The 26940-nt window shown below is 34.2% G+C and overlaps 3 protein-coding genes across 3 annotated transcripts; 1 reads left to right on the top strand and 2 right to left on the bottom strand.

The window, feature by feature from the left end:
- The first annotated feature begins 852 nt into the window (after positions 1-852).
- Positions 853-8836, top strand: LOC132713022 (coadhesin-like). The gene is made up of 11 exons (XM_060695460.1): positions 853-959; positions 1097-1147; positions 2036-2115; positions 2680-2748; positions 4264-4396; positions 4663-4785; positions 5978-6148; positions 6693-6863; positions 7311-7478; positions 7865-8041; positions 8393-8836. The coding sequence occupies exons 1-11, from the start codon at positions 941-943 to the stop codon at positions 8533-8535; spliced, it is 1305 nt and encodes a 434-aa protein (XP_060551443.1). The 5' UTR covers positions 853-940; the 3' UTR covers positions 8536-8836.
- A 577-nt stretch (positions 8837-9413) lies between these two features.
- On the bottom strand, positions 9414-20638 carry LOC132713019 (neurogenic locus notch homolog protein 2-like). Its single transcript, XM_060695457.1, has 5 exons — positions 18997-20638; positions 15245-15392; positions 12135-12264; positions 11551-11648; positions 9414-10703 (listed from the first exon to the last, which is right to left on the bottom strand). Exons 1-5 carry the CDS (start codon positions 20636-20638, stop codon positions 10565-10567), a joined length of 2157 nt encoding a protein of 718 aa, XP_060551440.1. The 3' UTR covers positions 9414-10564.
- Positions 20639-21392: 754 nt separating this feature from the next.
- LOC132713018 (protein eyes shut homolog) lies at positions 21393-26216 on the bottom strand. The gene is made up of 3 exons (XM_060695456.1): positions 26126-26216; positions 24936-25387; positions 21393-24542 (listed from the first exon to the last, which is right to left on the bottom strand). Exons 1-3 carry the CDS (start codon positions 26214-26216, stop codon positions 21393-21395), a joined length of 3693 nt encoding a protein of 1230 aa, XP_060551439.1.
- Between the last annotated feature and the right edge of the window lie 724 nt (positions 26217-26940).

The following is a 26940-nucleotide window of genomic DNA, read 5'->3' as shown; positions in this document are numbered from 1 at the left end:
TTCTTGTCACTTAATTTGATGTTCCAATCCAATGTCAAAGATGAAGCAAATCTTTAATACAATCAAAGCACAGACCTGTATAAAATATTTTTACTTGGGCCACATGAACAAAATATATAAATCACTATGTTCTAAGAAGAGTTGCTCTTATTAAATCGTATTTTATACCCAGCAAAAAAAATTCACAGGTGTTTAATTGGAGTAAGCACATTCGTTGGATAGTCAGTCTGTTTGCAATTGTTATCTTTTGTGACTGCTTCTCCTCCAACAGTTCATGATGGTTTTTATCGAAACTATTGTATCCTTTTTGTACTAGCATCGGTGTGTGTATGCCGAAAAAGATTTAAATTTCACTCCCTAGTACAGAAAGTATGACCTTTTGAATATTTGTTTGCAAAATCCGCGGACAAAAAACAAACTGAGTAAGATATATTTTGCATGTGTGTAACGTCACCAAAACGAGTGTAATGGCGGCAGTAGCCTAAGTGCAACAAGAAGCGAAACAGCTAAATTTGAATAAGTCAATTCATGGCTGGCGTATTATCATTGCGTTTAAAGAATTTATGAATATTTAAAGAGCAAGTAGAGATCCCTAAGGACCAGTACACGGTATTCAAAAGAGACCTTGCTCACCGAAACGAGAATGTCATGAGAACTCTCGGCATAAAGTATTAAAGTTGTTAACTTAAAACTTCATTGATGTATGGATTGCATACTTATTGTATGAATTGTCAAAAGACCATTATTTTGTTTTGCACTATTTTTGCATTATTATCCTTTGTAAACTTTAAACAGCACTTTTGTCCAGAGCATAAAATTGCAACCCCTTTGATAACCTAGTAAGCAGAAAGTAAAACTCAAACAAACTTAAATTTTGATATCTGAGTCTAGACATGATTGTTGTTCTAAGTTAAAGATAACCTACTAGTTACAATCAATTATGAAGATTTTGTCACAAGGTAAATCTATGCATTTCTTTCTTCTTTAAAGCCTGCATTATAATCCTTTCTTCCTTAGACAATTAGAATATAGTATGTGTTAAGAAATGTAAAGTTACGCAAGTGTTGACTTTAAAGAACCTAATTTAACTTTTTAGTTTCAGTATTTGTGGCAGTGACTGCTTTTTCTTATCTTGTACGGAAAACCGGTAAGTAATTATGAATGTGTGTTATCTATAATACTTGTATATCCAAATTTGGACAAACAATGAAATTAAATGTGGTGAATTTCATGTTAGCCACATGATGTCAAGGGAGGGGGGGGCGGTGACGGTCACTTACACTTTCGAGTACCGTCCATTAACACGCTCAATCAAACCGAGCCTGCAACATTTTCAATGTTCAATTTTCAAACTCTGTCGTTCTTGTTGTTTTTAAGTGATTCCTTATTTCTCTTTTAAATCACATGATCTCGAACCGTATGCTTTCCAGTTGGTATGTATTCTAGTACATGAATTTATCACGAAAAAACTTAACGATTGCATTCCTAAGTAGAGGAGTACAGTATATAACATTACCATTATAATTATGTGATATTTCTACATAGCAAAAATACAAGACTAGTTAAGCTATACTGCTATATGTTCTTAGTAAACAATTACATTATATAAGTTTTTCGTATAAAGTTGTTTTTTCTACGGAAACATTGAACTGTGACAGATGTCATTCGGTAAGGGGTGTTTTTATCATATCCAGGCCATATCACAAACATTATTTGAAATGGTACAATACTTTTATTGTTTATTTCCGCATCACCATGAGGGAAAGTCGCGCTAAGACGAAAGTCGAGAACTTGCCAGTTCGTTGTTTGTTTAACTTCATTGTAGCATATCAATATGTCCGCGGTAAGGACATATCGGCAAGCATATCGGCAAGCATATGATGTATGGAGCTAGGTCAACGTTACAAGTTCAAACACCTTAGTCTGTATAACTGAAGTATTGTGTTATATCTTATACCCCATTGTCTTCTTCTTCAACACAATAAGAGAATAATAATCACAACTAACCTTACTTATCTTGTTACAATTGTTTCAGACTGTCTGGATTGTTTTACCTGTATAAATGCAACTGCAATACCACAATGTAAAGCTACAAGAACATGTTCGTCTGGAGAGGTATACATTCTTTTTATATATTTCTATTGTTTGACACGCATTTCCTCAAATGATTGTATAATTACAGGTATTTCCTAGGAAAAGATATTGTTGGAAATCGTTGGGAGTATTAGATGTATTTGTATGATCTTCATAGCTTACAAACGACGGGCAAAGAAATTCAATTGTACTCAAAATAACTAATCGTTTTCTATATCATGCTTGAACATTTTACCACTGTTATTTTTTTCATAACATGCGGTAATTATTTTAGCAATAATGTTACGAAGCATTTAAACAACATAAATAAACAGCAATTGACTGAATAAACTTGAAAACTTGACACTTGGTCATACACGCGTATTTAGGTCAACAAACAATTACTTAAAGCATAGTTCTACATTTACTTTTAACATTATTTAATTGAATAGTTTGATAAACAAGTATTAAACAAGAATAATTTTAACAGTTTAAGAAAAGGTTATTAAATAATGCCGCCGATGTTTTTGATGATTTGTTCTAATTAAATTTTTAGAAAATTTTCATATTCGCATTTCATTTAGCTTATACATTTTGTACTTGTAGGTATGTTACGCAGAACACACTCATTCGGCAACTGGTAATGTATTTTCGTTTGGATGCAGACCAGCGAAAGTAAGTTATATCTAAACGTTTTCCCGGATTTTCCAATGATTAATATGATTAACAAATGCATATGTGGTATCTTCATATTTAATTATATAAAATGTGTAATTTAATTATTTAGATTTACAGTCCGTGCTAACAATTCCGAAAACCTTCCGTAATATCCTTGTCATTTCAACATTTTGCATATGAATATTTGTGGAACTGAATGAGTTGATATATTAAGATATACAGTTAGTCTTATTATCAGCCAAATTGTGGCAACGCCAAAATGTTTTCCCGCGATATACAATTAACCTGGTCAAAATTAGTGTGTTATAAAACTTTTTTTTGACCCGTACATATAATCAAAGATGTTATATTTTCCGACATTATTGTTGTGTAGTCATGCTTGTTGTATTTTTAGTTTCTTATACATGTATTTGGCAATTTTCAACTTGGGTGGTTCCAGTATTCCTACTTGAATACTGTATAATCACGCTTTGGATATAATGCCTGTTTTTTTTTATAATTGTCTTTTGACGTCTTATCTGTGATATGCAACCTTCACAACATCTGATCCCCTTTCAAAATTCCATTTCATAAAGTTCTGCCCATTGCATGTTTTATATTGGGACCATATGCGGCTTTCCATTGAATGGCACTAACGTGTCACATTGAAGGTTTTATGATGACCGCCGTATGAAAACATCTGCGGATGCCACTAAGTTCAAAATGTTACCATTTCCGTGATTAAATGTTGAATTCTGTTTAAGCCGGTACCAGGGACGTGGACGGTATGCCATTTTCATTGACGTTCATGACCAGGCTCAATCAAACCGAGTCTGCACCAATTTGCAATTTTGCCGTGTTGGGCAATCTTGTTTATCTTTTTTATTGTTCTTACGATCGAAAAACAATATACACCAACCTATGTTTTAAGAAATAATTGTTCAAGAGAATGAATGAATCTACATTTTCAAAACATTATACCATTTCTGACATTGTTTGGATTCGGATTTTCATGATAAATGCTTATATTCTCTAATATGACATGCAAATGAGCAGGTGTAAAGTGTTGTGGGCAGAGGTTAAAGTTGTACCAAATTTTATTTCTGTTTTGTTAGATTTTTCGGGGTGATTGATTCTGATGCCTAATTATGTTGAAAACTGAGTACTGCTTAAGCTTCTGCTAGGGAGTGTGATGAATCTATCTTTCATAATGTTAAAACGTGTATATAAAGAGACAAAACACTGTTTACTAATAACAAGAGACTATATGTTGATCACTTTAAAACATAAATAAAATGACCGAATGTCCATAATCTGCTTCACCTGTTAATGAAGGGTCAAACTGTTCCAATATGATAGAAACCGTTCAAATTATAAAGTGTCAGTCTTTCTATTTATTTTATATGTGGAAGTCAATACAATAAATTTAAATATATATATATAGTAATGTAAAGTTAACTTTGAATATTTCAAATTAAACTGACACATTCCGTGGTAACAACTGATAATGCAGATTAATTTTGGTACATTTAGATGTGTTCAAATTTGATGACAACACCAACCGCAATTACGGGGTCACTAGTGGGTCGGTCTTCTCCTACGGACTCAACTTGCACGGAGTGTTGCATGGACCAAAACTGTAACAGACAGCTGTGTCAGAACTCCTGTATGTGATATTTCACGTATCAAAATACATTTGTATGTCAAATAAATGATGGTGAATTTGTTTAAGTTTAAATAAAAAGAGGGTTGTTAAAAAGAAATATTTCAGTATTTGATTTGAAAGCACGCATCCAGTAGTTCACAGAAATTTTTCCGTTGTACTCAAATTTATATATATTTCAAAAGCTCTCTTCAAATACAAAAGATAAGTAAAAGGAATAAAAATATCGTTTTAAAACGTGCAAATTTTGACATTATTTCATAATCTAGATCCGCACTGTAAAGACAGCCCAAAGGCCAATTGTGCAGTGGTTGGAGCTATGTTAAATATATGTTTGGATACACAGCATGCAAAAATTTCCTGTCGCAGATTTTGTGGATTGTGTAATTATTGTACGTCATCTTATTTTTTTTACTTTTTATCTTCATATTTCTTTATAGTTTGCCTATAAGTAATTTGTATTTTTAATTAATAACCTTTTTGTATCTACTACTTGTTAAAAATTTTCGTCCGACATTTTATCAAATAGATAAGAAGCATTTGTATCTATCATAAAGATTGCTAGGGCGGATGGTGGGATGGACGATAAGGACTCAAAAATACCATCTTTTGCTATGACTGTTATAATTATTCTTGTCCATCGACTACTAGTATCTTATAGTTTGATAAAATGCTGAGATATAAACATGAATAATAATTACTAAACTCTTCACTGTTTGAATATTTGTTTATGGCCAACATCGCTTACGCAAGCCAAGAGGCAAAGTTTTGTAAAAGAATGCGTTAAAATATGTCCTTTTATACTACCAAACTGTTTTGATGCATCATTCACGTATTACTTTGAAACTTAGGTAAAGCTTACTTTATCTTTAAAACATAATTAATGTTTTACTGCACCTGGCATTAATACAAAATGTATTATGTCTGACCTTTTAAAATAGCTATGAAAAGCATTGTGTATTTCCTAATTATGAAATGCTTTTAAGCGTTGATTCATATTCAAATAACCTATGGTATCGTTAGTTATGGGGCACGAGTAAATCTGAGACTCCTGGATTACAAGCCCAGCACTTAACTGCTGGACAACGTACCAGCTCCTATGTTTTTGACTTTTGTTATTGTTAGCAGGCCTTTCAAAAGTAAACGTTCGCGGTCCAACAAAATTAAAAGTGACAGCCTGAGCGAGTACTTTTTCAGACCGCTAAAATTCAATTGTGTGTTACCACTAACCACGAATGATATTTTACTCAGCATGCAATATTGAAATGCTATTGGTTAAGTAATTCATACTTTTCATTCCATGTTAGTTTTATATTTATTTTTCAGTCCGCTCAAGGGCTGTTGGTTGCCTTATCGGAAAGGAGGCCCTCATTGATCTGTTGCTATTTTAGACACCCATAATTATTATTAATTTCCTAAACAGATGTTTGGATGAATATATATGTGATTATAAAAATGTCATTCAGTGATACATTGAAGTGTCATTTATTATCAGCCGCCCGTCATGTTTAACACAAAAATTCAACAAAAAAGAAGAGTAGAGTAATAAAACAACATTATTATAATCACTTTATATTAAAACAGACGACGGCTCTTGGGCAAGTTGGATGGCATGGTCAAAGTGTGACGTTACATGTGGAAAGGGAGTCCAATCACGTTCAAGGACTTGCACAGAGCCATCTCCGTCAGGTGGTGGGTTAGATTGTGTTGGTAATTTACACAACACTAAATCTTGTGAACTATCGCCATGCCCTGGTAATTATAACTCCAGATAAACAAAGATCTTGTTTGACAAAACATGCTTTGCGCATACCTTTCTTTAATATAATTTAAGCTAATAATCTACATGTATTTACATTTCTAAGACTTGTAAATTCCTCAAACAGTCGATAAAAATCTTGAAATAAAGTGATCCCTCCGAAGCATTAATCACAACAAAATTACATAATAATTGCAGACTCGGTTTGATTGAGTGTGACCTAAGGGATAACGAATAAAGTTCATTTTTCTATTTATATAATTTGCTGAAGACCTTTATGCTGCCAATTGCTTTCCTTGATTAGAATGAATAAATGGATATGCTTTCCTTGATAAGAAAGAATATTGAGTAATAAATTTGCAGCATCCGTGTTTTAAGAAATTATAAAAGTGTCGAAAGTCCAATTACTACTGGTGTTACAAATATTTAGTTAAATGTATTACAGTGACGATTATGTATTAAATGCAATGTGGTTGCGTCGTTGTTAAGATTAAACAGTGATCAGGGGATTATATTTATTTGCGTTATTATTTTACTAAGTTCACGGCGGATGGTCTGGTTGGGCCTCTTGGGGTAGCTGTAGTGTAACCTGTGGAATCGGAATGCAACGAAGAGACAGATCGTGCTCTAATCCTTATCCGAGTAGATGTGGAAATCATTGCTTTGGAGAATCAAGAGATGACAGGATTTGTTTAACTAAAGCTTGCCAAGGTCAGTAGTGTCATCAATACTTTTTATGGTCATTAACATAATTTTGTTTTACAATTATTCTACATTGTATATCACTTTTAACATTGACGTCGCTATTGAATTTTTGAAGTAGACATTTTTTTATTCAAAACATGGTTTTATGTCAGGAAAAGCTCGTATGGCTTGCACTTATAGTTATAAAAAAAGTTGCAAAAGTCTATCGAGTACAGTAATATCAAAAGTTGTACATATGTCTATAGTGCATTGTGACTGTGATAAACGAAACCGCATGATTAGTTTTACAAATGATCATTAACAACTTACACATTTGCTTATCTTAGTCAAATGAGTCATTAAGATCAGAATGTTCTGTCAGTTACAATTGTGAAAAAAGATGACATTTCCGACTGCATTTTCAAAATGGAAAAACACATTTAATGTATAACAATTTTAAAATCGATTACACAGACGGTGGGTGGTCATCGTGGAATGTTTGGACCAGGTGTAGTGCAACATGTGGCGAGGGAATAAAAACCCGAACGCGGCTCTGTGACAATCCTTTGCCATCATTACTCGGGCAATACTGTGTGGGGGAACCATTTGAAGTGAGCTTATGTAACGATAAACATTGCCAAGGTAATCTTGGATACATGTTTATTTATTTTGTAGTTTCTACACGGATAGAAATGATGTTGCAAGCCATGATCACATTTATCCATTAATTATAAGCGGACATTCTAATTTGCAACTTGAAACACGGTGTACTAAAATGATAATCGGCCAAACAATATATACGTAATAACAGTAAGGCAAATATTTTCTTAATGATTTATTATCGTATTTTACATTCATTAGATCCGTTTAACAAATAATTATATTTATGTTATCTAAGTAATAAAAGAGTTTTAATCCCTGTTGAACAAATGACGCCGTAAATGAGTTTTAATCGCCATTTTAAATTCTCATAGTAACTCTGAAATTGATGTTTTTTTCTACTTAACAAAGTATCGCATCTATTTAAGTTACAAATGGTGCCTGGGGGCAGTGGACATATTGGTCAACGTGCACTCTAAATTGTAAATTAGGAATACAATCTCGACACAGGAATTGTAATAATCCGGAACCTTCTATTGGAGGAAACATGTGCACTGGCAGCTCATTTGAAATAGCACAATGTGACGGGAAGACGTCCTGTGAAAGTACGAAGCGTATCATTCCAATTTAATGTACATTATCAGTCTTAAGAAAAAGTGAGTATCTGAAAAACAATAGCTTTATGTAAGGTTTTTTTTCTTTTCTTTTTTCTTCAGAAAGAATGAATAATATTTTGGAAAGAAACTAAGAAATTGTAATATAAAAACATCATGATTATTCACATTACATTCGACAACAACAATACATAAATAGTGAAATATACATGTATCCAATCAAATCTCAATTTTAATGTGACACTTGACCTTACAATGAGTGATACATAAAACTTTTTCTTTGTATATTCTTATTTAAAAATAGTATTTATCACTTTTTTATTGTAAATTCTTCTTTTCCAGTTATGGATGGTACCTGGAGTATATGGTCGTCATGGAATTATTGCCACCCAACTGGACCGAGCTATGAAAAGGATCGATATCGAATTTGCGAAAATGGGACTGTGTGCTTTGGAAAAAGTAGAGAGTATAGAGTTTGTGGTTAATGAATAATAATTCACTACTGTCTTAAACTACATAATTATTCAGTTTCATTCGTGAATTTTTGAATTTATAGATTGAGAGAAATAACACATCGGTCTTTGACGAAACGATACATGAGATAATAAATCAAACATTGATGACAATCGCGATTATATGAATGCTTTCGATTCCAGGCATTTAGGTATCTTCTTTTTCCAAACAACAACAACTGGTTGCGCTTAATGCTTTGAAATGTGAGTTATTTAAAAAAGCTCAACAAAACATGAATTTTTGACCTACTGACGCCATGTTGTTTTATTGTCCCGCGGATTTCCTTCTCTCTTCTTCCAGACGCTTGTTTTAACAAGTGATTGTAAATAAGCGTCTAGATGACTAAGAACCTGAGAACAACAAGGTCATGGTCAGCTAGGTGGGAACCAACTTAAAACAGGGAACCAGAATACAAGATTAAACAATTTTATTTCGTTTGTGATGAAGAATTAAGCCGTCGAGAATGTGCCACACATTATGCACATCAGAGAAAGTATTTATGCTGAGCTTATTTTATTTTGTATTTTTGAAAAGATTATATTTCTAGATTTAATTTTGTTTTATTTCAATAAGAAGACACTGATCAGTATAACACATCAGTATTGAGGCTAGGAACTAATAACTACTAACGTCTGTTTTAGCTGCTAATCCTTTTAAAAAATGGATAGTTTCAGCGTAGTTTATCTTTTTTATATATACAGAGGAAACGTAATTTATGAACATTAATATAAGGTGTTTTCATAAACGAAAGAAATGTTATTTTAATGCAAATCTTCTTTCTAAGAGCACCAAGCAAATACATACACGCTTTGGGGCTTTGTTTTGTTTCGTCTTACGCCGCACCAACACAATTTTGGTCATATGGCACTGAAACATAAAAAATGAAATTGGAAAGCCTCGGATGTTGCAACGACGGGATAAACAGTGGATGCTAGTCTGGAGCCTCAACCTTTCAAGGCAACCCCTCAGCTTTTGGGCGAATGGTGAGTAGGAACAGCTCGTTATCATTTAATAACCTACCCGCAGCATGACAAAAACAAAGACGATGAATCATATTGGCGGGAACATGTCCACTTTTCACACTTTTCCGGTATGAGGAGCTCATTTCCGACCATCCATAGGCGTGTAATTATCTCCATCTACATTTGAACAGTGCTTCATTACGACTAGCATTATTTCCGGTGTCAAGTCATAATCGTGTGATCCTTTTTAGAATCTCGACACTATTGTTTGGGAACTCTAGATGAATGGTGAAATTAGACTGTTTTCTATCGATAAAGATTTTTTTTTTTAAATTAATCTCGACTTTTAATGTAGAAAGACTGTTTACGGTCATTTATGATACACTTTGTGATATTCTTTGATATCTTTTCCCTGCTAAGAAATAACAGCGATAATATAGTATATATCTAATGTAAACAACCCGAAGCAGCACAATAATTTACGTTTGTTCATAGTTTTCTCATTTCTTTTTTTAAAGATAGCTGGCTTTGTAATCCAGAGGTCGCTGAGACGTGACCAATAATTTGTTCTTGACCATTGATTTCGGACATCGTCTATTAATGTCATTTGTCTCTTACCTTTTTACTGTCATTTCTTTAGTTTTCATTCTTGTCTTCAGTAAAGGATGAGAAGAAGAAAAGCGTTGTATGATGGTTTGTTTGTTGCTGTTGTTGTTGTTTTACTTCTATATCTGTCGCGCATATAAATTAACATTGCCATTATGTAGACACGTTATCTTTAAACTCTTGAATACTTAATGCAAAGTCAAAACACTGCATTGTAAATAAACAATTAAATTTATTTATTTTTATCATTTAATAACAGAAAATTGATGTCTTTAGATTAAACAGTAGAATAGAGTTTTTACAGTCTAAATTCTTATCAACATGTTAACATATTTTTAACAAATTCATTGCAAAAAAGACAGGCATGATTTATAACAGTTTGTTCGTTTTGATATAACAATCTTTCATCATCATTAGTTCTTGAATGTTGTCCTTAAGAAAATAAAGGATTCGTGAAATATCCGGCGTTTCCTTGGTTACGCTGTCTGGTCCCATTTGGTGGTCTCGGAACTGAAAATCTTTTAGTCAATATTTCCCTTGCTTCACGGTCAACTACAAGTTTCTTTCGAGCTCTGTAAAAGTTAAATATTGCATGTTTATAAATATTATACTTTAACTATTATATACGGTGGCACAGAGGTGACATGTGTGTGTGTGTGTGTGTGTGTGTGTGTGCGTGCGTGCGTGTGTGCGTGCGTGCGTGCGTGCGTGCGTGTGTGTGTGTGTTTTTTATTTACACCACATGTCACCTGTGCCACCGTAATAATAACCCTTTTTCTGGCATTTGAATAGTTAATAATTTTAGCTTACAAACAAAATGTTACACTTAAAACTTGTCCAAACCGTACACTCATATTGTTATCATTTTCTTAGAGTCATATCTGAAAACAGATTTAAAGTAAATTGAGGCATAATGGATGGTCTGTTATCTCATTAATAATATTTATGTTGAAAGTATCTCATATCATGTATGACAACAAACCGTGAAAGAATCATATATGTACATTTGTATGATGAACATTTTCCGATATTTCATATCCGTTCATAACAGATTATGAGTTTTATTCTAGAGCAAAATATTATTATTGACCATTTCATTTTTATACGAAAAAGAAGAAGAAATATTTTAATAGAAGTATTTTTGTTCAGTATAATGTGCTAATCGTAGACCAATTCACTTTAAAACATACTAGAAGTCTATATACGCGTATTTAACGCATACAATTTCAAGAAGAAAAGAAAGAAAAGAAGATGAAACAAAACACTGGTATTCATCATATGCTGTCTGTAGAATTCATGTATTATCTGAAATATGCATCTACTATCTTTAAAAATCAAGGTACATGAGATGTCTCTGAATATATATAATTATATTTTGGTTCCCTTCGATCGATGTTAAAAATATCCTAGAAAACTTACCGCTGAACAATGTAAAAAGCCTGTAGTGTCCCACCTACTGCACCCACCAGACCTATAACAATCCCTACAAGAATGATCCAGTGCGACTCTAACCAACTCTAAAAATAGCAAGTGTAACATTTGTAATTTTTCCACTTGATAGAATCATGACTGAAAATACTGATTACAAATTAATCACAATAAAACTCCCCCTAACGCCTAACTCTGTGCAACAGTCGTCTCCTAACAACAGCCAGTTTTTAATCGCCTGACATTTTTACTCTATAATTATACTCTCTCCAACTGTCACCTTTCAACTCTGGTCAACAGCCACTTATTCCGGCTGCTGGCTGTTGTAGGGTGGCTGCAATGTACGTATTTATACTGATATTGTTTTTCGTAATATAGTAAGAAGAATGTCAAAGTTCGTTCAAAGTCAACCATGTCAAACGCGATAAGGATTTAGATAAATGTTAAAAATCTTATAAATTAATATGAAATATAGTCAATAAGTAATGCCAAACACATTAGATCTATCTTATTACCGACACATATGGTCTAATAAATCCTAACTTCGCAATGCTTATTTCACGTAATTCCAATACCTGTTTTACATGCTGTTTTGCATCATGCGGATGATTAAGGAATATTTCCGTGTGTTGCCCGATAGCTCTAGCCATTTCATCCCGTGTCAAAGGTCTTCCATCACAAATTGCACTGATTGCAACAGAGCCTCTGAGGAAGATAAAACCGAGAAAATTTAAAAAAACAACCCTCTGAATTTCTTTATTCTATCTATGTCTATTCATCCAAATATTGAAAATCTCCCCCTTTTCTCGTTAAACCCCGACATAAATTGACATACACTAACTATATTCTTGTTTCATATGATAATGATTTACATCGAGTTTAAATTTATGATAAAAACGTAATGATGTAAGAAAAAACAAATGAAAACATATGTACTGCTGATTGGTTCATGATGTCAAATCGTCAAAGAATCGTAGAAAAAGAACTGAACATCGCGTAAGGATTTTCCAATTATTACATAATGTTGGGCATATGGCCCCGATACTTAAAGGATATGATAATTCTTAATACTGACCTGTACAACTGTGTACAAGTAAGTATAAAGTTATGTTGTTAACATTTCATGTTTTGAAAATGCCCATACAAATAATTGCTTTTCTGTTTGGTTTTTTTGTGTGATATTTTTGTCTTGCTTTAAATCGGAATTTTATTTACAGGTTTGTATTATTCTACCTCTTAACCTACTTGGCTACTTAAATGGGTCCAACCTCCCTTATGGACCTGTCATTTTTCTAGTTTCAATTTTAAGAATTTGTTATTTTTCATTTTATTTCAATTTATTGTTTTTATCTTAATACATGTTCAATTTTTCAAGTCGGCCAAATGTAAAGTCTGGAAAGAGCTTGGCAGATGTATAATGTTTTGATGACAAATGCTTAATATGTTCGATTCCAGCATGTTAAAGGTTGAATTATTAGAATAATAAGATTGATCAATAATCAGTTAAACAGTCCGATCAGATTATACGGGTTTCTATGCAGACTGGACTGGTTTTAGATATAGAGTTGTTTGGTTTTGTGTAAGATCGGAATATATTTCACTGAGTGAGCACCAAAAGGTATATTTCACGAGTGGCACGGCCACTTTTTGGTGTTCAAGAGGTGAAATACATTTCGATCTTACACTAAAGTAAACAAATTTTCTTTTTATTACACGAAAATAAACGTTTAAAAAGACATTTCTATCTAATACTAAATGAAAATCGCGCCAAATAATAATACATCGTGCCGTCATTTACGACGTTAAGTTACGTCATTAAATTGGCACGCTGGTATTTCACTGAAACAACGTAACGGGCTTTAATCCAAAACAGTGGAACATATCAAAATGATAATTTCACTGTTTCAAACAGTCAAATATAAGTTTTATGTTTCACTGATATATTTCAATAAACCACTGAAATGCATGTAATAAAAGCCATTGTCTCCACTGCCTGTTTAACAAATATACTAAATTCACAGAATTGTGAACTCACATCGGAATAAGAATAGCAAGTATAGACGACTTTCAGCTAATTTCTGAGTATATTCCTTAGTATCTTTTACATATCTTTTTGTTTTAAAAGCCCAAGCTAATGTATGTAAAACAAGAGGGCCAAGATGGCCCTAGATCGCTCACCTGACCAATCGAACTCATCCGAGCAATTGCCTAGACAAGCATTCTGACCAAGTTTCATGACAGGTGGGTCAAAAATGAGACCACTAGAGTGTTAACAATGATTTTCCATATTTGAGCAGTGTGACCTAGTTTTGACCCCAGGTGACCCATATTCGAACTTTACCTAGAAATCATCAAAACAAACTTTCAGACCAATTTCCAGGATATTTGGATCAAAACAGTAGCCACTAGAGTTTTAACATGATTTTTCTATTTTTAGCTTCTGTGACCTAGCTTCTCATCCGAGATGACCCATGTTCGAACTCTTTCGAGCTATTAACTAAACAATTATCCTGACAAAGTTTGATGAGGATTGAGGCAAACATGTGACCGCTAGAGTGTTAACGAACAAGTGTGGACGGACGACAGACGACGAACGACGGACATTCAACGATCCTTAAATCTCACACTGAGCTAGCTAAGATGAGCTAAAAATCAAATTTTATGTTTTTAGGCGTTAGGACCTAAATGGTGTAATTTAAAACATATCAATGTGTATGTACACTGTATATAAAATTACAACCTACAGACACTTACTTTTTAAGTGATTTGGACAAATATGTAATATTCAATACAATATATACATAAACAGAGATTTGTAAGCTTTTTTATATAAGCAAGCAAACTTGTTTAACCGATCAATTCTATGATTAAATGAGATTTCCTTTGCTTAAAAAAACAACAAATTATAAAATATATCTTTATATTCGTATCTTATTTCTGTTTGATAATCAAACTCAAACTTTCTTTTTTGTATGTTAAATAATATTTTGCATTCTATTTAATAAATAATATATGTTATTTTGGTTTTGGGGTCATATATGTGGATATATTACCTGTTAAGATTTTATATCACCCGAGCCGTTAGGCGAGGGTGATATTTTATCTTGGCAGGTAATATATCCACATATATCACTCCAAAACCAAAATAATAATTTTATTACCCTTCCCCTGCCGAGTTTGGACGATTTTTTAAAAAATCATTGCTGTTTCAATTGAAACGTCGAAATAAGATTCCCTTTAGGATACATCTTCGTCACAACATGACGTCACATAAATACATGACGTATTTTTCCCGTACCTTACGAAAGTAAACAAGAGAAAATGAGTAGTCTATTGAACGCACTTTTTGTAATTAATATCAAGCTTTCACAAGGTCATAATTGTTTTCGATACTGATGGTTATATGTATCATTACTCTACTTTGGTAAATATATATCATTTGACAGTTAAAAAGTGCTTTTAAATCGGAATTTACACCGCGTATAATCGAACCGTACGCGCATCACCTCAGCGCATGTTGTTTACAACGTTGGGTACAAAACGGGGAAATTTAGTGTGTATATTACCCGTCTGGCTCGGTTATATCAATTTCTTTCGGGTGATCAATATCCAATCGAAAAGGCGGAAAAAATCTGGAAGAGTAATAAAAATCTATTTGTTTAACTTCAGTTTTTTCATTACTCACTTATACCGTGTCTGGTCAATAGAAACCTGCGCGTCATCACAAATAACTATACTTTGCCTCAGTATAGAAATAACGTTTTGTACTATATTGTCCGTGTTAACGTTAGCAAAACCTTCCATGTAATTTCTTGTTTCCAGCTGGTATAAATCTGTAAATAAGAAATAAACATGTATAGAAAATTTAAAACTCTTGCATTCAGAAATACAAACGCCAGAAATTCGATCATTTACGTAAAATATTAGCGCAATGTAACCTATATCAGCTCAGTTTTAAAGTCAGCTCGATGTAAGTTCAATATCAGCTCGGTGTTAGCTTAATATCAGCTCGGTGTTAGTTTTATATCAGCTCTGGGTTACTTAAATATCAGCTAAGTGGTAAGTTAAATATCAGCTCGGTGTTATTTAAATATCAGCTCGGTGTTATTTTAATATCAGCAGTTAGGTGTTGGTTAAATATCAGCAGCTCAGTGTAAGTTTAATATCAGCTTACTTAAATATCAGCTAAGTGGTAAGTTAAATATCAGCTCGGTGTTATTTAAATATCAGCTCGGTGTTATTTTAATATCAGCAGTTAGGTGTTGGTTAAATATCAGCAGTTCAGTGTAAGTTTAATATCAGCTCAATGCAAGCTAAATATCAATTCGGTATTATTTCAATATCTGCTCGGTTTTAGTTTAATATCAGCTCTGTGTAAGTTTGAAATGTCAGGGCAAAGTTAGTTTCATTGTTATTCAAGAGCGAATCTAAAATCCGTGTTAAATGTCAGCTTAGTGTTAGATCAATGTAAGCAAAGTTTAATGTGTATGTTTAATATTAGCTAAGATTCAATATGATGTCCGCCAAAAATCTATATCTAAGTTAATCCAGTCTGGATAAAGTAAATGTCTGGCCAGTGCAACGTTAATGTCTGATCAATATAAGTTTAATCTATGGTCAGTGAAAGGTTAATGTCTGGCCGGTGCAAGGTTAATTTTTAGCCAGAGAAAGATGAATGTTTGGCTAGTGTAAGGTTAATGTCTGATCAGTGTAAGTTTCATCTCTGGTCAGTCTAAGGTAAATGTCTGGCCAGTGCAGAGTTAATGTCTGATCAGTGCAAGTTTAATCCCTAGTTAGTGTAAGGTAAATGTCTGGCCGGTGCAAGGTTAATGTCTGATCAGTGTAAGTTTAATCCCTAGTTAGTGTAAGGTAAATGTCTGGCCGGTGCAAGGTTAATGTCTGATCAGTGTAAGTTTAATCCCTAGTTAGTGTAAGGTAAATGTCTGGCCGGTGCAAGGTTTAATGTCTGATCAGTGTAAGTTGAATCTCTAGTTAGTGTAAGATAAATTGTCTGGCCCGTGCAAGGTTAATTTCTAGCCAGTAAAAGATTGTTTGCCCAGTGCAAGGTTAAAGTCTGATCAGTGGCGGTTTAATGTATTGTCAGTGTAAGGTAAATATCTTGCCGGTGAAAGGTTAATGTCTGATCAGTGTAAGTTTAATCTCTGTCATTGTAAGATAAATGTCTGGCCGGTGCAAGGTTAATTTCTAGCCAGTGTAAGATTAATGTCTGGCAAGTGTAAGTATAATGTCCGTCCATTCAAGGTTAATGTTTGGTTATTATGTAATATTAATGGCGAAACGATACATGTGATAATTTTGTAACTTATGATATAAACTGAATAATTTAACCTGCTCTAAAAACGGCGTGATATATGATTAGTAAGTTTAAGAATGTTAAAAAGAACTATGGTAAACTTATTATATTTGATTTATTGCTATACACTTATGCTTTAAAAATGTCCAAGAAAATGAAAAGGCGTTAAATCTATGAACAAACGGCCTTCTCAAAAAGGCTCATCTGTTGTTTAAAAAAAGGTGCAAAACAAGATCAATACAGGGTGACATTCAATGTACGCATACCCCAACACAGAACCACAAAAATGAGCCCAGCAGGACAGCAAACAGACCACATGGGCAAACCACGGACAGGATCTCATTATTAATTATTCAAAATTGGATTTAGTTAGAACACATAGTAATGCCTACCATAAGAGTGCGTCTGCGTCTGTGATACGATAACGTTATGCCCCGGTCACATATTCACGGATAATGCCACGGAAGAGCTACGGTCTAATTGTTCACGGATTACTACGGAAATGTGAAATTCCGTAGTCCGCTACGGTTCCAGTACGGACACACAACGGTATGAGAACGGAGTCCGACGGATTTTCCACCAAAAGCCCCGGAGAGACACGGACTGTTACGGACTGACACGGTTTGATACGGAGCGACACGAATCAGGACGGACACACTACGATACACTACGGTCTGCTACGGTATAAGCACGGGTTAGTACGAATAAGTACGGTCTGATACGGAGAAGAACGAATTGATACGGAGAAGAACGAATTGCCACGGATCTATATGGACCTAATACATCCGTTCACAACTTCTTGCATGCTCATTTTCAAAATGCCTCGCAAGAAAAGAACACCTAGAAAATGAATTGCAGAGTTCAATGATTTTGGCGGAGAGGATTCGACCTAACCGCGTCCGACCCCCGAGACATATCAGGTCCGATTAAAGGACGCTGGATCCTCAACAAGTTCGGCCATGAGAGCCTCATACTAAACATGAAGGAGTCTTCGTAAAAGCCCATCTCTAATCCATCAGCTCGTCTGTCTTCTCTTACCTGATTAGATATGGACTAGTAAGCATTAATGAAAAATGTGGATCAATACTGCTTCTCTTTTAATTTTAAAATTTGCTGTTCATTTTACAATTACATTAATTATCGTGAATGTTTATGTTTTAAAAATATGTAAAAAGCTTGTTAATTAATCTTATTATCACTCAAGGGCCAGCGTCCGAGGCTTATGAGACACTTCGTTTTATGTACATATTTACTCCAATTTCACGATCCAATGTTTGTAAAATATGTAACATTAAATGTTATTCTATTACTTATGAATTGTAGTACGATATTAATATATTTTTACCTCTATGCATGTCATCAAGCAGCTCGACCACTGCCTCCGCATTCTGAGCCATTTCAATATAAAGTTGCAGCCAGTAAATGGCAATTATCATTTATTGAATGTTCCCGCAAATATGTCTGTTTTTAACAAGAAGGTAGTATTTATACCCTTGAAAAAGTACATGATACTTAATTCATCCGTACTAAACAGTGGTGGACCGTACCATTCCGTACCGTTTCGTGTTGCAACGCAATAAACCGTATAAGACCGTGCTAATCCCTGCCTCTCCGTAGTACAACGTATTACGATCGTGGTTTTCCGTGACAATGTCGTATAAATCCGTATTAAAACCATAGCTTATACGTCCCTAACCGTACAAATACGTAGTTCTCCGTACTAAACCGTGGAAATCCTTGACAAGTTGGTGGACTACGAATCAGTACGGACTAGTACGGTTTTCGTACGGACCAGTACGTATCAGTACGGTTTAATACGGACTAGCAGGGATACGCTACGGTTGATTTTTCCGTAGCAAATTTTTGTGCATGTTCAAAAATTGTTAAGGATCGCTACGGCTATACAAGGACTACTACGATTGATTACGGATACAATACGGAGAGCTACTGACCAGTACGGGTAGCTACTGACGATGCCGGAATTAATCCGTGGCTCTTCCGTGGGCGTATTCCGTGAATATGTGACCGGGGTATTAGGCATGGATTCCAGGGACATCCACATCGCATATTCAGCAATGATATATCGAAATGTATACTTAGATGCATAACAAAATTAATCTTACCATCACAATGGTATCCTCCATGTTTATTTCTACAGATCTTATCTTTTGTGCAAGTTGATTCATTCTCACATTCATTTATATCATACTCGCAATGATTCCCAGTAAAAAGCTCGTTGCATTCACATATATATCCCCCAGGGTTTGATCCCATTGTTTTGCACTTTCCATTATTCAAGCATGGACCGGAAGCACACACATCTCGTACGTCACAGCGTTCTCCTGTTATTCCTTCCCTACACAAACAAATATAACCTCCATATTTGTCAAAACAAGTGGATTTGTTTCTGCAAGGGTCTGATTGGCAACTGCTTGTACGTTGCTCACAATTTGGTCCTGTAAATCCATCTCTACATAAACATGAGTAGCTTCCTTCAATATCTTGACATGTTGAATTATTGTTGCACGGGTAACTGGAGCAGAAAGTAATAGTTTCACAAGTCGTTCCAGTATATCCAGGTGTACAAACGCAGTGAAAATTATTTTGTTCCTCAATGCATATTGCATTATTCTTACAAGGTTTAAAAGAGCAGTGATTAATTTCACTTTCACAATTTGTGCCAGTATATCCCTGTTGACAGATACATTTATAGTTTGCTTGTTCCTCAATGCATGTGGCATTGTTCTGACATGAAGTGCTTGTACAATAACTGAAATCCGTCTCACAATTTATACCATTGTATCCCGGTGTACAGAGGCATTTATAGTTTGTCTGTTCCTCAAAACAAGTAGAGTTGTTCTGGCATGTATTATTTGTACAATAATTGATATCTACCTCACAATTTAGCCCGGTATATCCCGGTTGACAGATACATGTATAGTTTGTTAGTTCCTCAATGCAGGTTGCATTGTTCTGACATGTATTATTTGTACAAGAATTGATATCTACCTCACAACTTAATCCAGTATATCCCGGTTGACAGATACATGTATAGTTTGTTTCTTCCTCAATGCAGGTTGCATTGTTCTGACATGTATTATTTATACAATAATTGATATCTACCTCACAACTTAATCCAGTATATCCAGGTTGACAGATACACGTATAGTTTGTTTGTTCCTCAATGCAGGTTGCATTGTTCAGACATGTATTATTTGTACAATAATTGATATCTACCTCACAACTTAATCCAGAATATCCCGGTTGACAGATACATGTATAATTTGTTTCTTCTTCAATGCAGGTTAAATTGTTCTGACATGTATTATTTGTACAATAATTGATATCTACCTCACAATTTAGTCCGGTATATCCCGTTTGACAGATACATGTATAGTTTGTTTGTTCCTCAATGCAGGTTGCATTGTTCAGGCATGTATTATTAGTACAGTAATTGATATCTATCTCACAATTACATCCAGTATATCCCGGTTGACAGATACATGTATAGTTTGTTTGTTCCTCAATGCAGATTGCATTGTTCAGGCATGTATTATTTGTACAATAATTGATATCTACCTCACAATTAAGTCCAGTATATCCCGGTTGACAGATACATGTATAGTTTGTTTGTTCCTCAATGCAGGTTGCATTGTTCAGACATGTATTATTAGTACAATAATTGATATCTACCTCACAATTTAATCCAGAATATCCCGGTGACAGATACATGTATAGTTTGTTTGTTCTCAATGCAGGTTGCATTATTCAGGCATGTATTATTTGCACAATAATTGATATCTATCTCACAATTACGTCCAGTATATCCCGGTTGACAGATACATGTATATAGTTTGTTTGTTCCTCAATACAGGTGGCATTGTTCAGGTATGTATTATTAGTACAATAATTGATATCTATCTCACAAATAAGTCCAGAATATCCCGATTGACAGATGCATGTATAGTTTGTTTGTTCCTCAATGCAGGTGGCATTGTTCAGGCATGTATAATTAGTACAATAATTGATATCTACTCCACAAATTAACACAATTAATCTCACAATTAGTCCAGTATATCCCTGTTTACATATACATGAATAGTTTGTTTGTTCCTCAATGCAGTTTGCATTGTTCTGACATGTATTACTAGTACAATAATCGATATCTATTTCACAATTAAGTCCAGTATATCCCGGTTGACAGATACATGTATAGTTTGTTTGTTCCTCAATACAGGTTGCGTTGTTCTGACATGTATTATTAGTACAATAATTCATATCTACCTCACAATTTAATCCGGAATATCCCGGTTGACAGATACATGTATAGTTTTTTTGTTCCTCAATGCAGCTTGCATTGTTCTGACATGTATTATTTGTACAATACTTGATATCTACCTCACAATTTAATCCGGTATATCCCGGTTGACAGATACATGTATAGTTTGTTTGTTCCTCAATGCAGGTGGCGTTGTGGAAACATGTATTATTTGTACAATAATTGATATCTACCTCACAATTACGTCCAGTATATCCCGTTTTGACAGATACATGTATAGTTTGTTTGTTCCTCAATGCAGGTTACATGATTCTGACATGTATTATTTGTACAAAACCTGATATCTATCTCACAATTTAGTCCGGTATATCCCGGTTGACAGATACATGTATAGTTTGTTTGTTCCTCAATGCAGGTGGCATTGTTCAGGCATGTGTTATTAGTACAATAATTGGTATCAACCTCACAATTACGTCCAGTATATCCCGGTTGACAGATACATGTATAGGTTGTTTGTTCCTCAATGCAGGTTGCATTGTTCAGGCATGTATTATTAGTACAATAATTGATATCTACCTCACAATTTAGTCCAGAATATCCCGGTTGACAGATACATGTATAGTTTGTTTGTTCCTCAGTACAGGTGGCGTTGTTCAGACATGTATTATTTGCACAATAATTGATATCTATCTCACAATTACGTCCAGTATATCCCGGTTGACAGATACATGTATAGTTTGTTTGTTCCTCAATACAGGTGGCATTGTTCAGGTATGTATTATTAGTACAATAATTGATATCTATCTCACAAATAAGTCCAGAATATCCCGATTGACAGATGCATGTATAGTTTGTTTGTTCCTCAATGCAGGTGGCATTGTTCAGGCATGTATAATTAGTACAATAATTGATATCTACCTCACAATTAAGTCCAGTATATCCCGGTTGACAGATACACGTATAGTTTGTTTGTTCCTCAATGCAGGTTGCATTGTTCAGACATGTATTATTTGTACAAAAATTGATATCTTTCTCACAATTAAGTCCAGTATATCCCGGTTGACAGATACATGTATAGTTTGTTTGTTCCTCAATGCAGGTGGCATTGTTCAGGCATGTATTATTAGTACAATAATTGATATCTACCTCACAATTTAGTCCAGAATATCCCGGTTGACAGATACATGTATAGTTTGTTTGTTCCTCAATGCAAGTTGCATTGTTCTGACATGTATTGTGTGTACAAAAGTTGATATCTTTCTCACAATTTAATCCAGTATATCCCGGTTGACAGATACATGTATAGTTTGATTGTTCTTCAATGCAGGTTGCATTGTTCTGACATGTATTGTGTGTACAATAATTGATATCTACCTCACAATTTAATCCGGTATATCCCGGTTGACAGATACATGTATAGTTTGTTTGTTCCTCAATGCAGGTGGCGTTGTTGAAACATGTATTATTTGTACAATAATTGATATCTACCTCACAATTTAATCCGGTATATCCCGGTTGACAGATACATGTATAGTTTGTTTGTTCCTCAATGCAAGTGGCATTGTTCAGACATGTATTATTTGTACAATAATTGATATCTACCTCACAATTACGTCCAGTATATCCCGTTTGACAGATACATGTATAGTTTGTTTGTTCCTCAATGCAGGTTACATGATTCTGACATGTATTATTTGTACAAAACCTGATATCTATCTCACAATTTAGTCCGGTATATCCCGGTTGACAGATACATGTATAGTTTGTTTGTTCCTCAATGCAGGTTGCATTGTTCAGGCATGTATTATTTGTACAATAATTGATATCTACCTCACAATTTAGTCCAGTATATCCCGGTTGACAGATACATGTATAGTTTGTTTGTTCCTCAATGCAGGTTGCATTGTTCAGGCATGTATTATTTGTACAATAATTGATATCTACCTCACAATTAAGTCCAGTATATCCCGGTTGACAGATACATGTATAGTTTGTTTGTTCTTCAATGCAGGTGGCATTGTTCAGGCATATATTATTTGTACAATAATTGATATCTATCTCACAATTACATCCAGTATATCCCTGTTGACAGATACATGTATAGTTTGTTTGTTCCTCAATGCAGGTGGCATTGTTCAGGCATGTATTATTAGTACAATAATTGATATCTACCTCACAATTTAGTCCAGAATATCCCGGTTGACAGATACATGTATAGTTTGTTTGTTCCTCAGTACAGGTGGCGTTGTTCAGACATGTATTATATGTACAATAATTGATATCTACCTCACAATTTAATCCAGAATATCCCGGTTGACAGATACATGTATAGTTTGTTTGTTCCTCAATGCAGGTTGCATTGTTCTGACATGTATTATTAGTACAATAATTGATATCTACCTCACAATTTATTCCGGTATATCCCTGTTTACATATACATGTATAGTTTGTTTGTTCCTCAATGCAGGTTGCATTACTTTGACATGTATTATTTGCACAAAAGTTGATATCTTTCTCACAATTACGGCCAGTATATCCCGGTTGACAGATACATGTATAGTTTGTTTGTTCCTCTATGCAGGTGGCGTTGTTCTGACATGTATTATTAGTACAATAATTGATATCTACCTCACAATTTATTCCGGTATATCCCTGTTTACATATACATGTATAGTTTGTTTGTTCCTCAATGCAGGTTGCATTGTTCTGACATGTATTACTAGTACAATAATCGATATCTATTTCACAATTAAGTCCAGTATATCCCGGTTGACAGATACATGTATAGTTTGTTTGTTCTTCAATGCAGGTTGCATTATTTTGACATGTATTATTTGCACAAAAGTTGATATCTTTCTCACAATTACGGCCAGTATATCCCGGTTGACAGATACATGTATAGTTTGTTTGTTCCTCAATGCAGGTTGCATTGTTCAGGCATGTATTATTAGTACAATAATTGATATCTATCTCACAATTTAGTCCAGAATATCCCGGTTGACAGATACATGTATAGTTTGTTTGTTCCTCAGTGCAGGTAGCGTTGTTCAGACATGTATTATATGTACAATAATTGATATCTACCTCACAATTTAAACCAGAATATCCCGGTTGACAGATACATGTATAGTTTGCTTGTTCCTCAATGCAGGTTGCATTGTTCTGACATGTATTATTAGTACAATAATTGATATCTTTCTCACAATTTAATCCAGAATATCCCGGTTGACAGATACATGTATAGTTTGTTTGTTCCTCAATGCAGGTGGCATTGTTCAGGCATTTATTATTAGTACAATAATTGATATCTACCTCACAATTTAATCCAGAATATCCCGGTTGACAGATACATGTATAGTTTGTTTGTTCTTCAATGCAGGTTGCATTGTTCTGACATGTATTATTAGTACAATAATTGATATCTTTCTCACAATTTAATCCAGAATATCCCGCATTGACAATACATGTATTAGTTTGTTTGTTCCCAAATGCAGGTGGCATTTTCAGGCATGTATTATTAGTACAAATAATTATATCTACCTCACAAAATTTAGTCCCCAGAATTATCCCGGGTTGACAGATACGATGTATAGTTTGTTTGGTTCCTCAATGCAAGGTTCATTTTCTGAACATTGTATTTGTGTACAAAAAGTTGATAATGCTTTCTCACAATTAATCCAGTATATCCCGGTTGACAGATACATGTATAGTTTGATTGTTTCTTCAATGCAGGCTTGGGCATTGTTCGACATGTATTGTGGTGTACAATAATTGATATCTTACCTCACAATTTAATCCAGAATATCCCGGTTGACAGGTACTTGTATATTGGGTTATCGTCGTCAAAACAGGTAGCGTTGTTTTTGACCATGGATCGTTGTTGCATAATCTTATGTCCATATCACAGTTAAATCCTTCAAAACCTTCATCACAGTCACATGAATATATGTTCACATCATTTGAACAACGGCCATGTTTGCATACATTATTGCAACAAAAATCTCTCTCGTCACAATTGAAGTTCTTGTATCCATTTTCACATGTGTTATTACTTGTGGACGTGCCATTTAGAAAATGATAAGTTTTGTTGTAAGGAAGTATATAAGTTGAAAACACGTTACATCTGTCGCCTGCAAAACCATCTGGACACTGGCATACACCGTTATTACATGTTCCTTTTCTACAGTGATAGTCTATTTGCATTGACGAGGTTTCGTTATTGTTTGCTTGTGACTCTGAAAAACATATCATATTGATGACCTTACATCTACTATATCTTGCAGTTTGCCGTTGGACAAATATGTATCTACGGATTAAGAGGCCTGCATAGACGTGATTATAAAACCCGGGTGCATTATGGAACAAAAGTTGCATAACAACCAAAGTGATACAATACAATTACAATAGTACTTTGATGTACCTTTTTTATATTATGCAGTCGATAAAATGCACAAATGAGCGCTGCTTGAATCTACGTGCCATTTGAGCCGCGTCACGACAAAACCAACATAATGGGTTTGCGACCAGCATGGATCCAGACCAGCCTGCGCATCCGCGCAGTCTGATCAGGATCCATGCTCTTCGCTATCAGTTTCTCTACTTGTAATAGGGTTTGTAAGCGAACAGCATGGATCCTGATCAGACATAAATTCTGAAACAGTGTTTTTAATAATGAAAAATAGATATAAAAAGTACAATTCACGCATACTCCAAAGTTGCACTGCGTTTTTGCATGAGGACATTGAACGTTTTAATTAACTTCTTACAATCAAAAAAGCTAAGACTCTTATCTGAGAAGGACAATTTAATTTTTTAGTTTATGGCAACATCATGTAAGAGATTTATGAAATGTTTAGCCACTGAATTAATTGCCTGATTTTCAGGTCTGTGACATATTAAGTTAAACCGGGCGTTTGACCCTCGCCGCAACTGTTAGATCGACTATCATACAATAAAAATAGTATAATACATACCTATACATTCTCCAATGTTGCAATTTATGTTGTCGGGAGGACATGTCTCGTTGCACGCTTTACCGTAGAATCCAGTAGAACACCACACCATCATTTCAATATCAACACTTAAAATATTTTGTAATGTATTGATAAAGGTATAGAGGATATTCGTTTGTTTTGCGTGTAAGATTGAAATATATTTCGCTGAGTGAACACCTGATGCAATATTTTCACCAATGGCATAGCCACGAGTGAAAATAGAATAGCTGGTGTTCACGAATGAAATATATTTCAATCGTATATGTACTACAAATAAATTATTCTTTTTATTTCTTACTTTTAAAGTGATTTTTAGCACTTTTTCCTTTTTTTGCCGCGTAACGTCGCGCATTCTCCTTTATGACGTCATGACGTCACATCATAAATGTTGAAATATAGGTCTCTTAAATTTTTCTTATTTTGTTACATCTTTAACATGATGTATGATCTTTAACATGATGTATAATGATCTCAACTTCTTTTCATACAGAAGCAAAATTTACGTATGACGCCTTTTACTTTTGCCTGTTATTCCATTGAGTTATAATATTCTTTTCATACGCATTCAGATCTTGTCCAGCTATGTACAGTAAAAATTATATTTTATAAATTTCACTAGTGGTTTATCAGAATATTATCATCTGATTTATTACCCTTCCAGATTTGTTCAGCCTTTTGTATTTGATATTGATCACCCGAAAGAAATTGATATTACCGAGCCAGACGAGTAATATACACACTAAATCTCCCCGTTGGGTACCCCACGTTGTAAACATCATGCGCTGTGGCGATGC

The sequence above is a fragment of the Ruditapes philippinarum genome, unplaced genomic scaffold (assembly GCF_026571515.1).
Source record: "Ruditapes philippinarum isolate M1 unplaced genomic scaffold, ASM2657151v2 ctg1679_1_1_1_1, whole genome shotgun sequence".
NCBI classification, from domain to species: Eukaryota; Metazoa; Mollusca; class Bivalvia; order Venerida; family Veneridae; genus Ruditapes; species Ruditapes philippinarum.
This window is presented reverse-complemented; position numbering and strand designations above follow the sequence as displayed.

What these genes read in the sequence shown, in the direction of transcription:
- LOC132713022 (XM_060695460.1), top strand. An exon ending in GAACATGTTCGTCTGGAGAG is followed by an intron (nt 2,116 to 2,679) that starts GTATACATTCTT and finishes TTGTACTTGTAG; the next exon opens with GTATGTTACGCAGAACACAC. An exon ending in TTTAACTAAAGCTTGCCAAG is followed by an intron (nt 6,864 to 7,310) that starts GTCAGTAGTGTC and finishes TCGATTACACAG; the next exon opens with ACGGTGGGTGGTCATCGTGG.
- LOC132713019 (XM_060695457.1), bottom strand. Translation starts at nt 20,638, where the DNA reads ATGCAACCTGCATTGAGAACAAACAAACTATACATGTATCTGTCACCG. An exon ending in TGGAGGATACCATTGTGATG is followed by an intron (nt 15,393 to 18,996) that starts GTAAGATTAATT and finishes TCTTATTTACAG; the next exon opens with ATTTATACCAGCTGGAAACA. An exon ending in ATTGACCAGACACGGTATAA is followed by an intron (nt 12,265 to 15,244) that starts GTGAGTAATGAA and finishes TATCTTCCTCAG; the next exon opens with AGGCTCTGTTGCAATCAGTG.
- LOC132713018 (XM_060695456.1), bottom strand. Translation starts at nt 26,216, where the DNA reads ATGGTGTGGTGTTCTACTGGATTCTACGGTAAAGCGTGCAACGAGACA. An exon ending in CAACATTGGAGAATGTATAG is followed by an intron (nt 25,388 to 26,125) that starts GTATGTATTATA and finishes TATGTTTTTCAG; the next exon opens with AGTCACAAGCAAACAATAAC. An exon ending in ATTCTGGATTAAATTGTGAG is followed by an intron (nt 24,543 to 24,935) that starts GTAAGATATCAA and finishes AATACATGTCAG; the next exon opens with AACAATGCAACCTGCATTGA.